Source organism: Gadus morhua, chromosome 3 (assembly GCF_902167405.1).
Source record: "Gadus morhua chromosome 3, gadMor3.0, whole genome shotgun sequence".
Classification (NCBI taxonomy): Eukaryota; Metazoa; Chordata; class Actinopteri; order Gadiformes; family Gadidae; genus Gadus; species Gadus morhua.
Window position 1 is genome coordinate 21,154,508 of NC_044050.1, and position 12,488 is coordinate 21,166,995.

The 12,488-nt window shown below is 44.5% G+C and overlaps 3 protein-coding genes across 10 annotated transcripts in view; all 3 read left to right on the forward strand.

Moving 5' to 3' along the window:
- Window positions 1-479: 479 nt before the first annotated feature.
- On the forward strand, window positions 480-5,333 carry LOC115539918 (nucleoredoxin-like protein 1). Of its 2 annotated transcripts, XM_030350804.1 has the most exons (4): window positions 488-2,111; window positions 2,970-3,214; window positions 3,524-3,613; window positions 4,544-5,333. In XM_030350804.1, exons 2-4 carry the CDS (start codon window positions 2,979-2,981, stop codon window positions 4,854-4,856), a joined length of 639 nt encoding a protein of 212 aa, XP_030206664.1. In that variant the 5' UTR covers window positions 488-2,111; window positions 2,970-2,978; the 3' UTR covers window positions 4,857-5,333. The 2 variants fall into 2 exon arrangements, with proteins under 2 accessions (XP_030206665.1, XP_030206664.1); XM_030350805.1 differs by lacking the exon at window positions 3,524-3,613 and having other exon boundaries at window positions 480-2,111.
- A 230-nt stretch (window positions 5,334-5,563) lies between these two features.
- Window positions 5,564-8,160, forward strand: LOC115540789 (nucleoredoxin-like protein 1). Its single transcript, XM_030352366.1, is given in 6 exon segments — window positions 5,564-5,757; window positions 5,857-6,099; window positions 6,319-6,447; window positions 7,627-7,674; window positions 7,676-7,699; window positions 7,701-8,160. Coding segments are annotated over 5 exon segments (567 nt in total). The 5' UTR covers window positions 5,564-5,757; window positions 5,857-5,880; the 3' UTR covers window positions 7,848-8,160.
- Window positions 8,161-9,353: 1,193 nt separating this feature from the next.
- Window positions 9,354-12,488, forward strand: part of LOC115539898 (adhesion G protein-coupled receptor L1) — a 38,747-nt gene continuing 35,612 nt past the window's right edge. For 5 of the 7 annotated variants that reach the window (XM_030350767.1, XM_030350770.1, XM_030350773.1 and 2 more), the window contains exon 1: window positions 9,355-10,314. The gene's annotated coding sequence lies outside the window, so the exon portion shown is untranslated. Of the gene's footprint in view, window positions 10,315-12,488 lie in introns of all 7 variants that reach the window. The other 2 variants (XM_030350771.1, XM_030350769.1) reach the window with 2 other exon arrangements.

A 12,488-nucleotide genomic window follows, 5' to 3' on the forward strand; every position in this document is an offset into this window, starting at 1 on the left:
AGGAGGAGGAGGAGCTGTGAGGAGGAGGAGGAGCTGTGAGGGGGAGCTGTGAGGAGGAGGAGGGGGAGGAGGAGGAGCTGTGAGGAGGAGGAGGAGCTGTGAGGGGGAGCTGTGAGGAGGAGGAGGGGGAGGAGGAGGAGCTGTGAGGAGGAGGAGGAGCTGTGAGGGGGAGCTGTGAGGAGGAGGAGGGGGAGGAGGAGGAGCTGTGAGGGGGAGGAGGAGCTGTGAGGAGGAGGAGGGGGAGGAGGGGGAGGAGGAGGAGGAGCTGTGAGGGGGAGCTGTGAGGAGGAGGAGGGGGAGGAGGAGGAGGAGCTGTGAGGAAGAGGAGGAGCTTTGAGGAAGAGGAGGAGCTGTGAGGAAGAGGAGGAGGAGATGTCAGGAAGAGGAGAAGGAGCTTTGAGGATGAGGGGGAGGAGGAGCTGTGAGGGATTGAAGGAGCTGTGAGGAAGAGGAGGAGGAGCTGTGAGGAAGAGGAGAAGGAGGAGCTGTGAGGAAGAGGAGAAGGAGGAGCTCTGAGGTAGAGGAGGAGGAGCTGTGAGAAAGAGGAGGTGAAGCTGTCAGGAAGAGGAGGAGGAGGAGCTGTGAGGAAGAGGAGGAGGAGGGGAGGTGGAGGAATAGGAGGCGAACTGAGTGTTACGGTTTGAAATGAGGAGAACAAGGAGGTAGTTAAATAAATGTCATAGCAGTTTTGAATGTAGGATAGTCTTCATGTATTTTAGTCTATAAACTTTATGCAGAACAAATATGGGCAGCAAAAGAGTAGGGGAGGATAAATAAGGGACTTTTGACAGAGGTAAATACGTTTTTGTGTCCCCATATAAATCTCTGCACTAATATTATTGTTGGCATAATTAATATTATTGTTATTATTGTTAATAATTTGGTGGTTCAGTCAACCCCAGATTACATTCTGCCACAATGCAATGTCTTTCTTTCCCTTTTGGCCAACTGCCCAAGCTCAAGAATAGAAAGAATGGCCTGAAACACAAAATTTTAGAATGCATAAGAATAAATAAAATACTTTTAATGTAGTCCTTAAATCAAAAGTAATTCAAACATTTTCCATTCCTGCAAATTTTGGCATCTAGTTGGTCAATTTGATTGAACAAGGCTTTATTGTATCGTATGACTTGATACGTTCCTTTTTGTCAGAGAATAAAGATTATCTCCAGCAACGGGTTGAGGTCATTGTAGTTACTCTAATATGTGCAAATCAAAGCAGCAAATTTAAGCAGAATATCATGCGGTGGTGTTTTTTCTCTCAGCAGCATGAGAGCTGTGTCTACACATACATTAGATGGCGTGGTTCCACACTTATGTATTACACCCCGGCAGCTTCTGTGTTTGTTCATCTCCTTGTGTGTCTCGGACTAATCCTATTAGATGCCCCTGCAGCCTTCTATATTTACCACCTCCCCTCTAGTCACTGTGAGATTAACGTCATGCAAGTGGCACAGCAGATCTGTACACACAGCACTCACAGCTTGAAAAACAGTGGGAATACCTCAAACCATATCTTGATGCATAAAACTTGATCATTCTAACCTGGCTTGTAGGTATCAATAAAGGTTTCTAAGATAGGAGCCATAATCTTCCATGTGATGAGGCCATTCAGACACTTTTAGTCATAAGTATGTCTCTCTTCTCTATTTATTCCCTAGTTCCCACTTTCTTCTCCCCTTAAGTGATTCCCAAGAAAGACCCGTCCAATTTGCAATCCACTTTGTCCCTGTGTGTTATTCTGTCTCTGTTCCCCCCTTCCACCACCATCCTGCTGCTCTTAAAGTAATGGGATTGTTACTGTTTATCTGCTCCGGCTTTGAGAGACTCTATTCACACCAAGACGACAGCATACCCCTGTCCTGGCGTTGTAGCCCTGGCTGTCGGCGTGCTGGCAGGGGGGAGACAAAGACAGAGTCGATCCGAAAACGGAGTAATGGAGTAATTGAAGGGGCCTTGAGAGGAAGCCAAGATTGACACACCGGGCGAGACGGAAGGTGGAATTGTGACGGGAAAAGGGAAAGCGTTGGTGAAGAGGGGAGTAGAATGGCTCGAACAAGAGGAAACGGCATCTGGTGTTTTCTTTGTTTGTGTTGAAACAGGCTTTCAAGGTGAGGGGGCATACCGATTGTGTTTGTCCTTAGCTGTTGTTTCGACGGCTTATTAGTCTCTAATACCGGGCCGCTAGAATATTGACATGGTGTGCCACGGGCCACTATCAACCTCATACATGCATACATATTATGTTTATTAGAACAGAATAGGAAAAGGTGAACACATTAGTTAAAAGAAAGGCAAATTTAGGAACAGTAAAACTACAGAGCGCATACAACCTCATCAATGTTTTTTCCACTACATCCTGGCCGTTAAACTGCATGAACGCTAAGTAGAAAATCTTCCCGTAAACTCGTGGGGCTGAGACACTGAGTTACTCCACTGTATAGAGTACTGTAACTCCACTTGCCTCACTTTGTTTGTTGACACTCTTTGAATGAACCATTCTTGGATAATTTTGGCTCCTTTCACTGGAAATGGACAAGAGCCCAACTCAGCAGCCAGTGGTTGTTTAGTGTATTTTCAACCTTTGTTTTCATTCCTTTGTACATCACAACGTTACAATACAATGTGCACCATTTGGGAGTATAGCTACATTGGGATGTTAATTAATTAGGAACTAGTGTTTTTTTTGCCATTGTTTAGTAATTAATCGTGAAATTACTAGCCATTATGGGTACCCATTTCTGTGTTTGCATCTGCCACAGCATTTCTCATGCGAGATGTGGCAAAACATTGCCAGGTTTACGGTATATTGACGTTGATGTAGGATTATACAGGACAGTACTCTCTTGAGTCCTCCCAATATTGCAGAGTATCGTCAGCAAAACATCCTATTCTGATGGGCAACCCCAATTCTGCATTGTGCATTGTGCTTGTTTGTTGCTGAGAACATTGTTCCTTTCTCTCCCTAGCTCTTCATCATGGTGGACTTGTTCCTGGATCGGGTTTTGGTGAAGAACAACTGGGACCAGGATGAGCTTAACACAGAACGGGAAATCATAGGCACCTTGGAGAACAGGATTCTGATGCTTTTCTTCGCCTGTGCTGGATGTGAGAAGTGCAGAGAGTTTGTCCCTATACTCAACGACTTCTTCAAACGTCTTAAGGACCCTTTCTACATAGAAAACCCAGCATTGTTAGCCCTGGTCTACATCAGGTCTCTGTCACGATGTTTGCAACTTTTGCCCACACACGCATATAAACACACACACACTTACACGCAACCAAATGCACACACACACACACACACACACACACACACACACACACACACACACACACACACACACACACACACACACACACACACACACACACACACACACACACAAACAAACAAATACACACACAGGCACACACACACTTATACACTCAAACACTCTCACTAATTCAGTCAAGTACAGACACACACACACACAGCTCGAAAGTCAGCTCTTTTCTTCAATCTTACTTTTTTTTGTCTTAGTTTGGATCAGACAGAGGAGCAACAGGAAAAGTTTCTAAAAGAGCTGCACAAAAAGTCTTTGTTCGTGGCATTCGAGGACTCGTACAAAAAGTGAGTTTGACTCCTAGAGGGAAGGAGAGAGACAGGAAGTGGCACACAGATGAAAGGAATGAAACAAGAGAGAGCAAGAAAGATGTGTGTGTGTGTGTGTGTGCGTGTGCGTGCGTGCGGAAAAAACCCTAAAACCACTGTATTAGGTAACAGCGATTGGAAAACCTTGAGAAGATGACTGCAGCTACATGATAATTGGTCTCCTACGAGGCTAAAGAGTACAATGCAGCATTTCCTGGATGGTGTGTGTCACGCAAAGATCATGCAAAATGATCGTCCTTCATACGATATGTCTAATCATTGTCCTTCGTACGATAAGTATAATGTCCATCCTTCATACGGTATGTCTAATTATCGCCCTACGACGATACGTATAATCGTCGTCGTTTGCAGGATAAGTATATTATCGTCCTTTGTACGATATTTATGAAGGACGAGGATTATTTATATTGTACAAAGGACGATAATTATACTTATCGCGCGACATGAATAATCATCGCCGTTTGCACGATAGGTCTAATCATCGGCCTCGTATGATAAGTATAATTACCTTCCCTCGTACTTTATGTATAATCATCGTCCACGTACGATAAGTATATAGTTATTGGCCTTTGTAAGATAAGTATAATTATTGTCCTTTGTACGATAAGTATAATTATCGTCCTTTGCACGATAAGCAATAATCGTCCTTCGGATTTTACGTGTAAGCATCGTCCTTTGTACGATAATATAATTATTGTCCTTCATACTTCATTTTTAATCGTCGTCATTTGTACGATAAGCAAAAATATCGTCCTTCGTACTTTATGTTTAACCATCGTCCTTTGTACGATAAGTAGGCTATAATTATCATCCTTGGTACTTTATGTATAATCATCGTCCTTTCTACGATATATGTTTAATTACAGTCCTTCGTCCCGCATGGCACAGGGAGCTGCAGGCGAAGTTTGAGGTGATCAACGTTCCGACGGTGGTGGTCCTCCGGCCCGACGGATCCGTCCTCTCCGCAAACGCCGTGGACGACATCTGCCGCCTGGGCGCAGCCGACTGCTTCCGGAACTGGCAGGAGGGGGCGGAGCTTGTGGAGCGGAGCTTCATGCTCAACGAGGAGTACGACGACCTCAACCTGCGCAGCGCCACCGACCCCGTCCGAAGGCTCAAGTACAAGACGGAGGACGACAAGAGGAGAAAGAAGTGGTGGGACTTTTGGGGGAAGGGAAAGTATGAAGAGGAGGAGGACTAGGAGGAACGTGCTGCTTGGCAACGAGGGCCAGAGGTGGGAGAACACGACGAACCAATGAGGAGCGAGGTCTAGAGCACGGACAGTGGACACCTTTTTTTTTTACACTGCCCTAGGTAGGGCTGCTATGGTTAATATTGAAATCACGATTATTTTTGAGTTTGAAAACATGATGAATTTATTCAGCATTTCTCTCCAAAAAACACTTTGTAACTGAGAACTCCCCTTAAAAAAATACACAAAATGTTCAAGTAGAAAATAATTAACAAATATCCAGCTGTTCAGCGTTTCTTTAAAAAAACGTTTCTACTCGATTATTTTTGGTTGGAGGTCGTTTGACCCAAAACTCAAACCCAGAAATAGATAGATTATAATAGATAATGGCACAGCCCTATAGCCCCAGGGGTCAAGCATGAATACACTTGACTTGAACCAAATAAACAAACCAAAAAGATTAAACTAAATATATAGTGAACTTTATCTGTGTTTATTATTAGTAAAATACCAAGTCATACCCATATAAAGGCACTCATGAGAAAGTGTTTCTGACAATGCTGCTGCCATTTGCTTGGTTGTGCATCAAGCAATGATTATGATCACTGATTACAACTGTACTCACCCAAGCACACACACGCACACGTGCATGCACACACCCACACACACACACACACACACACACACACACACACACACACACACACACACACACACACACACACACACACACACACACACACACACACACACACACACCTCCTTAATCCTCCGGGAGGCAGTGTGTAGTGACAGGCACCATGAAGGCGAGGAGACGTGCTTACAGATAAAGCGATTATAGCTGACAGCTTGGGCAGAGACACGAGAGGCGCCAAGGCAAGGGAAGTGAACGATTGACTGCATCCTAAAGGTGAGAATATTTTCTTTGTGAATTATCTTGCTGAAAAAAGAGATTATATAATTCCAATGTAGAAAAATGACATGTTATTTCATTCCATTTCTTCATCAGCCTCATGTGCAAGAAGTGGTTGGTATGTGTACACTACAAACATTCCCCATTACTTTTTGTAAATTAAACCCCCAAACTCAAGCCCCTCAGACATGGTGGACGTGTTCCATGGTTCTCATTCTAGTGAAAAGGGACCAGGATAAACTGGACACAGAAAGGGAGATTGTCCTGCTCCTACAGAACCACATACGTATGCTATTCTCTGCATCTGCTGCAGGTGAAAACCACCAGTGTTCTGTTACTTAAATATTTCAGAAACATCTGACAGAAGAATTCTGTGCAGGGCGCTCTGCCCAGTATACTTCTTTTCAACATCAGGTAAAAAAGAAACAAACACATCCACGTGCACACACACACACACACACACACACACACACACACACACACACACACACACACACACACACACACACACACACACACACACACACACACACACACACACACACACACACACACAAACACAAACATACATACAAACAAACACACACTCGATTTGTATTTTCGAACCAGTCGGAAGAACAGCAGCAAAGCTTTCTTAAAGTGCTGCCAAATAAATGTCTGTACCTAGCCTACGAGGCCCCCTACAGGACATATCAAGTCCCTGTTTGGCACGACTAGCTGTTTGCGCAACTAGCTGTCTGCACAATGTCTGCACAACTAGCTGTCTACACAACTATCTATCAACACAATTAGCTGTCTGCACAACTAGCTCTCTGCACAACCAGCTTTCTGCACAACCAGCTGTCTGCACAATTAACTATCTGCACAACTGTCTACATAATTAGCTATCTGCACAATTAGCTGTCTGCACAACTAGCTGTCTGCACAACTAGCTGTCTTTACAACTACCTATCTGCACAACTAGCTGTCTGTACAACAAGCTGTCTGCATAACTGCATGCACAATTAGTTGACTGCATAACTAGCTACTGTATAGCTATTTATCTGCATCTAGTTGTTTCTACTAGTTGACTGCATAACTAGCTACCCCCATTACTAGCTGTTTGCACGGCTATCTGTTTGCATAACTTGCTGTCTGCATAATTAGCTAACTGACTACCTGCTACATAACTATCTGCATTACTAGTTTTATGCATAAACAGCTTTCCAGATAACTAGCTGTCTGCACAACTAGCTATCTGCATAACTAGCTGTCTGCACAAATAGCTTCCGCACAACTTAAATCTGAACCACTAGCTATCTGCAAAACAAGCATTGTGCACAACTTCAATCTGAACCACTAGCTATCTGCACAACAAGAATTCTGCACCACTAGCTGTCTACATACAGTAACTGTCTGCACAAGAAGTTGACTGCATAACTAGCTACTTCATAACTTTTTCCTTCATAATTAGCCATATGTACAACAGCCAATTCATAACAAGCAGACTGCATAAATAGCTACCTCATATCTGCATCACTGTGCTTCATAACTAGCTACCTGCACGACTAGCTGTTTGCATTACTCACTGTCACTAGCTAACTGCACAACCACCTACTAGATAACTATCTGCATAACAAGCTTTATGCATAACTATCTATTTGCATCACTGCATGACAATTTAGAGCTGTGTACCTCCATAAACTTCAGTTGGAAGAACTTTATTCCTGCAATTGGTCCATCATTGAGAGGACTCGCTAGAGGCGGATCGGAAAAATTATCACATTTACTAATAACTAAAACAAACCCTAGGGGATACGCAAAGCCAAGGTTAAGAATATGCCTTCGGATGTGTTAGCATTCTCTATGCCTTTTCCATTCCCCTGTAGGGAGCTGGAGGCCGTGTTTGATGTAGAAGAGAAGCCCACGTTTGTGTTTGCTGCTGCGGCCAGACGGCTCAAGCCCTCTCCCCGAATGCAGTGGAAGAGATCTGCAGCCCGGGCCCCGCAGTGCTACCGCAACTGGCAGGGGGGGCCGCCGCGCTGAGCGACGGGAACCTCCTGATGAACGAGGACTTTGACGAAAAAATCCATGAGAGGCTTCAGTGAGCCCGTGACTCAAGTACAAGGTGGAGGGCGATGAAGGAGACGTAGGGGAGGGCTGGAGTGGAGGTGATGAAGACGGTGAGGGGTTTAGGGAAAGAAAGGACTGCAGCATGAAGACGAGGGTGAAGGAGAGGGGACACCATGAGGTTGACGGAAAGAGAAGCTGCTCCTCAAGGGGGTTATAAATGCTGTATCCAAAGGCAATGTATCAAAGGAGTGCTTCTGGAAAGACCCTTTGAACTGATTATTATGATTCCCCATAAAGTTGTCCTGTTTAAATTATGTTTAATTCATTAATAAATTAAAGTTAATTTAGGCTTGTGAATTCTTACTGAATCTGCCAAAAGGGGATATCAGGCATAATAAATTATTAAATGTGCAGTAATGGACTGCCTTTTAAGTTCCTAAACACTGCCAACTGCTGCAATGCTCAGTAACAATGGAACATGGCCATGATATTTTGGCAAGTGTGTACAGTGGATGAAACATATATCCTTGAGTTTCACTGTTTACACAAGGCCACACTAATACTTTCATTAAAACTGCGAAAATATGACTTCTAAAATTAAGATTTGCTACTAAATCTGCAATCGCCTTTTGCCTGTTGTTTCTCAAACAGTGTGCTAGCTTATGAATATGGAGCTCCCCTCCCACCTGCTAATAAGGCAGGAACAATGCGCTGTGAATTTGGACAAAGACAATCCACCAAAAAAATCACATTAGGATTCCATCCGTACAAATATAATAACAACCGTGTTCAAACAATCATTAATGGTGCTCACAACAGGTTGAGGAGGCCTTTGTGCTGCTGATTCAGGGTCATCCTTTCGATCATTAGGATGATTATAGACATAGTGCCTTGTGAACGACAAGAATACTGGGAGTGTGCTGCATAGTCATAGTCTTCTAAGCTCTCTGGCTCCAGTAGAATTCACATATAGACAGACCTCCATGATATAGCAATCATGGTTGTTTTTCTTATGGCAAATATTGCCAGGAATGCAATGACCTTTGGTTTCTTGAGTAAAGCTTGATCAATTTAACATGAACGAATGAGACTAGGGGAGAGGCGCTGGTATCGTTGGCCACAATACTGGACTAATGAGTATGAGTGATGTTGCAGTAGATGTTGAATACAGGCCTAATAGCCATGTTCTTACTTATAAAACAGACACTCTAGGTGACTCTGGCTTCATCCAAGCTGTTGATAGTAGACAATTTAAATGCTTAAAACTGTTGATGGCGTTTAAAAGAGGCTGGCCTGCAAAAGCATCAATTCGGCTCTTTCCATTTCTCATTACAAACCATTGAAGGATGTGATACGATTCAATATTTAAAAACAAAATTATGCAATCCTGCCTCCTTTTTCTATATGATCTTAGCCTATCTCCCGCTCTCGCTCTCTCGCTCCCTCTCTCCTTTCCCCCCACCCCCTCCCCCTCCCGCCTCCCCCCTCCCCTCTCTACGCGCCTCTCTCCCTCTCTCCTCTCTCAAGAACACTCGATAGGAACTAGTGCACACGCGCGCACACACATCAGTACAGAAACACACATATTGCGCGTTCCCGAGCGCGGCACGCGCAACAAGCGAACCCACGGAAAGAGATAGCGCAAATAGAAGAGACAGAACGACGGATACTAGGCGAGGCCATGAGCGGGAAACCTCTTGCTCAGTCGGTCGCCCAGATGCGTTTTAATTTTGACCATTTCCTCAAATGACTCCTGCCTACGCTAGTGCTATCGCATCGCAAGGACCACCTCGAGGACATCGCCTCAATTTGTCACGAATTGTCAACGTCGAATCTTCGTCGACGTTCTTTTTTCTTCCATTAAGGGATGTAATTGAACGACACGGAACACAATGACGAATACTAAACGGGCTTAATTCGGTTAACGAAAAACAACCACGGGGGCCGAATCAGATATGAGGTAGGCTATGTCTGCTAAAATATTTCACATCCCGCGAGCGTAATTTTCTTTGCCCTCACTCAATCTATCGGAAACTATAGGCCTGTATATTCCCCGCATCTTCCATGGGCACGAAACCCATGGGAGTGATGGTTCTGACGTGACGCACGGCGCTACAGCACCACCGGGGGAAGCCATCGAGCCCGGAGAGGACAGCGGGAGGAGAGGATGTTACATGTCGAGTGTGTCGCGTGTCGTTAGGGGGAAGGACGCCCAGTTGTTGAATGCCTATGACTGAATCTATTGACAGACTTGACGTAGTTAGTGTTGCCCGAGCACCAGTCGCATCCTCCCCTCCGTTGACTCGTTGATTTCACGCCTCGAGAACGAGGCGGTGCGGCCGGGGAGAGAGGTGGGTGAGCGGTTGGGGAAACTATAGAGGCAGCGGGAGGGCGCGGACATACAGACACGGGATGCGGGAGACGCAGTGAGCGGCGAGGAGGAGGAGGAGGAGGAGGTGGAGGAGGAGGAGGAGGAGGAGGAGGGAAACCAGAGGACTGACGGTAAGATATTGATGTAGCCAATGCGACCGCCACCCCCTCCCTCTCCCTCCTTGTTCCTTACAGCTTATTCCTTCTTCTGTTTTCTCTCGCCTTTTTCTTTCATTTCCTCTCCTTTCTTGCCCTCTCACACACTCTCGCATGCGACACGCAGGTTTTACGCAAGCGCACGTACACGCGCACGCGCACACAGCTCGGCACACGATAAATAACACGGTAGCTTATTGGAACCGTTACGCTTCCTGGTCGTGTCGTGGATCAGCAGTGGAGAGCTTGTCTCCTGTGATGTGTGCCGCCGTGCGTGCTGTCAATCACACGGCGTCATGTCTTTAGCGTCCTGCCAGATGTATCGGAGTGTATATGGGCCCGTTTTATAGGCCTCCATCAAGTGGAGGGAGATGTGACTCAGGTTGTCCTTTTCAGAGCACGCACAAGCACATACCACACACGCACAAGAACACACGCACAATCGCACACACACACACGCACACACAAACACACACACACACACACACACACACACACACACACACACACACACACACACACACACACACACACACACACGCGCACAAACAAAGGAGACTAGACACGTGTTCATTGTTAATTCAAATATAATTCAAATCTCATACGCATAATCCTATAATACAGATGAATAGATGTGTGGATGGATGGACTGACGGATAGATAGATAGATAGATAGATAGATAGATAGATAGATAGATAGATAGATAGATAGATAGATAGATAGATAGATAGATAGATAGATAGATAGATAGATAGATATAAATACAGATATATATGTATATAATTCGGTAGATTGTTAGATGGATATCTGACATAGCTAGATGGATGGATGGATGGATATATCTATAGATAGACAGAGAAATATACATAGCTGCATACATATACATATAGATAGATAGATGGACAGGATGGGAGGATGATCATCAATATTTCAGAGAGGAAGGGATGACTGGGTCAGTTGAGGAGGCCATGGACGTGAGAGCACCACCGAAGAAGAGAAGCCGTCTGGAGGGGAATAGACAGGAGTGATGACATCCTGGAGATAATGAGAGAGAGAGAGAGAGAGAGAGAGAGAGAGAGAGAGAGAGAGAGAGAGAGAGAGAGAGAGAGAGAGAGAGAGAGAGAGAGAGAGAGAGAGAGAGAGAGAGAGAGGGAGAGGGAGAGGGAGAGGGAGAGAGAGAGAGGGTGATGGAGGCTTATTGGCTGTGATTCATGCTCATCAGGCAGGTTTGTGATCCATTGTTGCCCTTGAGTGTGAGTTCTTCAGATGATCAACGAGACCAGATTCTTGTCTTAAGAATTTCGTTGTGCAGAAAGAGTGGGTTACACTGCACATTTCACCACACAACACTGTGGCTTTGACTTTATATTTTTGTGTGCGTGCGTGTGTCTGTGTGTCTGCATGTATGGCGTATCTGTGTGTGTGCATGTGTGTGTTTGTGTATTTGTGTGTTTGTGTACCTACCTTACCAAATCAGATCATAATTTCAACTGACATATGGCTCCAGACTTGCATTACTTTCACATTGTTGGAGCTTCTTTACCTGAGTGTGTATGTTTGTGTATGTATGTGTGTGTGTGTATGTGTCTGAGATGCTTGAATCTTTCAATATAAGATTATACTATTGGCAAACCAATTTTGGTTGGATGATAAGTAGATTAGAACAAATACACAAAACAGACACACCCAACCCAACCGTCTTACTATTATTACTGTAGAATTGAACAGTTTTGAATTGTAGAGGTGGACCAGGTCAATGATGCAAATTTAGAGAACACATATCTGGTTTTCTTTCATCTTGACAAGTTCTTGTTTTCTGGAATTACCTTTTTTTAATCCATGTCATGCAGATGCAGCGATCGTTTGCTTTTGACTGACCTGAGCTTCTCCTGTAAACAAATGAGACACTTTCAGATCTCTTCTTTGTGACGGTGGCTTTGATGTCATTGCTGCTGCCAGATTGCTGAAATATACTATACTATAGGCTATTATACTTTATTGGGCCTTTTTGGAGTACAGGAGAGTATAGTCCAATACCAGGCGTGGTGCAATACATCAGATTATAGAAATACACATTTCGAGCAACCCAACACTGCCTCTTTATCTTAATGGCCTTTCACTGTTTACTGTAAGTCTGTTTGAGATTGTG

Coding starts and splice junctions, on each gene's coding strand:
- LOC115539918 (XM_030350804.1), top strand. CDS start 2,979: ATGGTGGACTTGTTCCTGGATCGGGTTTTGGTGAAGAACAACTGGGAC. Junction 3,215..3,523: donor TTAGCCCTGGTCTACATCAG/GTCTCTGTCACG, acceptor TTTTTGTCTTAG/TTTGGATCAGACAGAGGAGC. Junction 3,614..4,543: donor TTCGAGGACTCGTACAAAAA/GTGAGTTTGACT, acceptor CGCATGGCACAG/GGAGCTGCAGGCGAAGTTTG.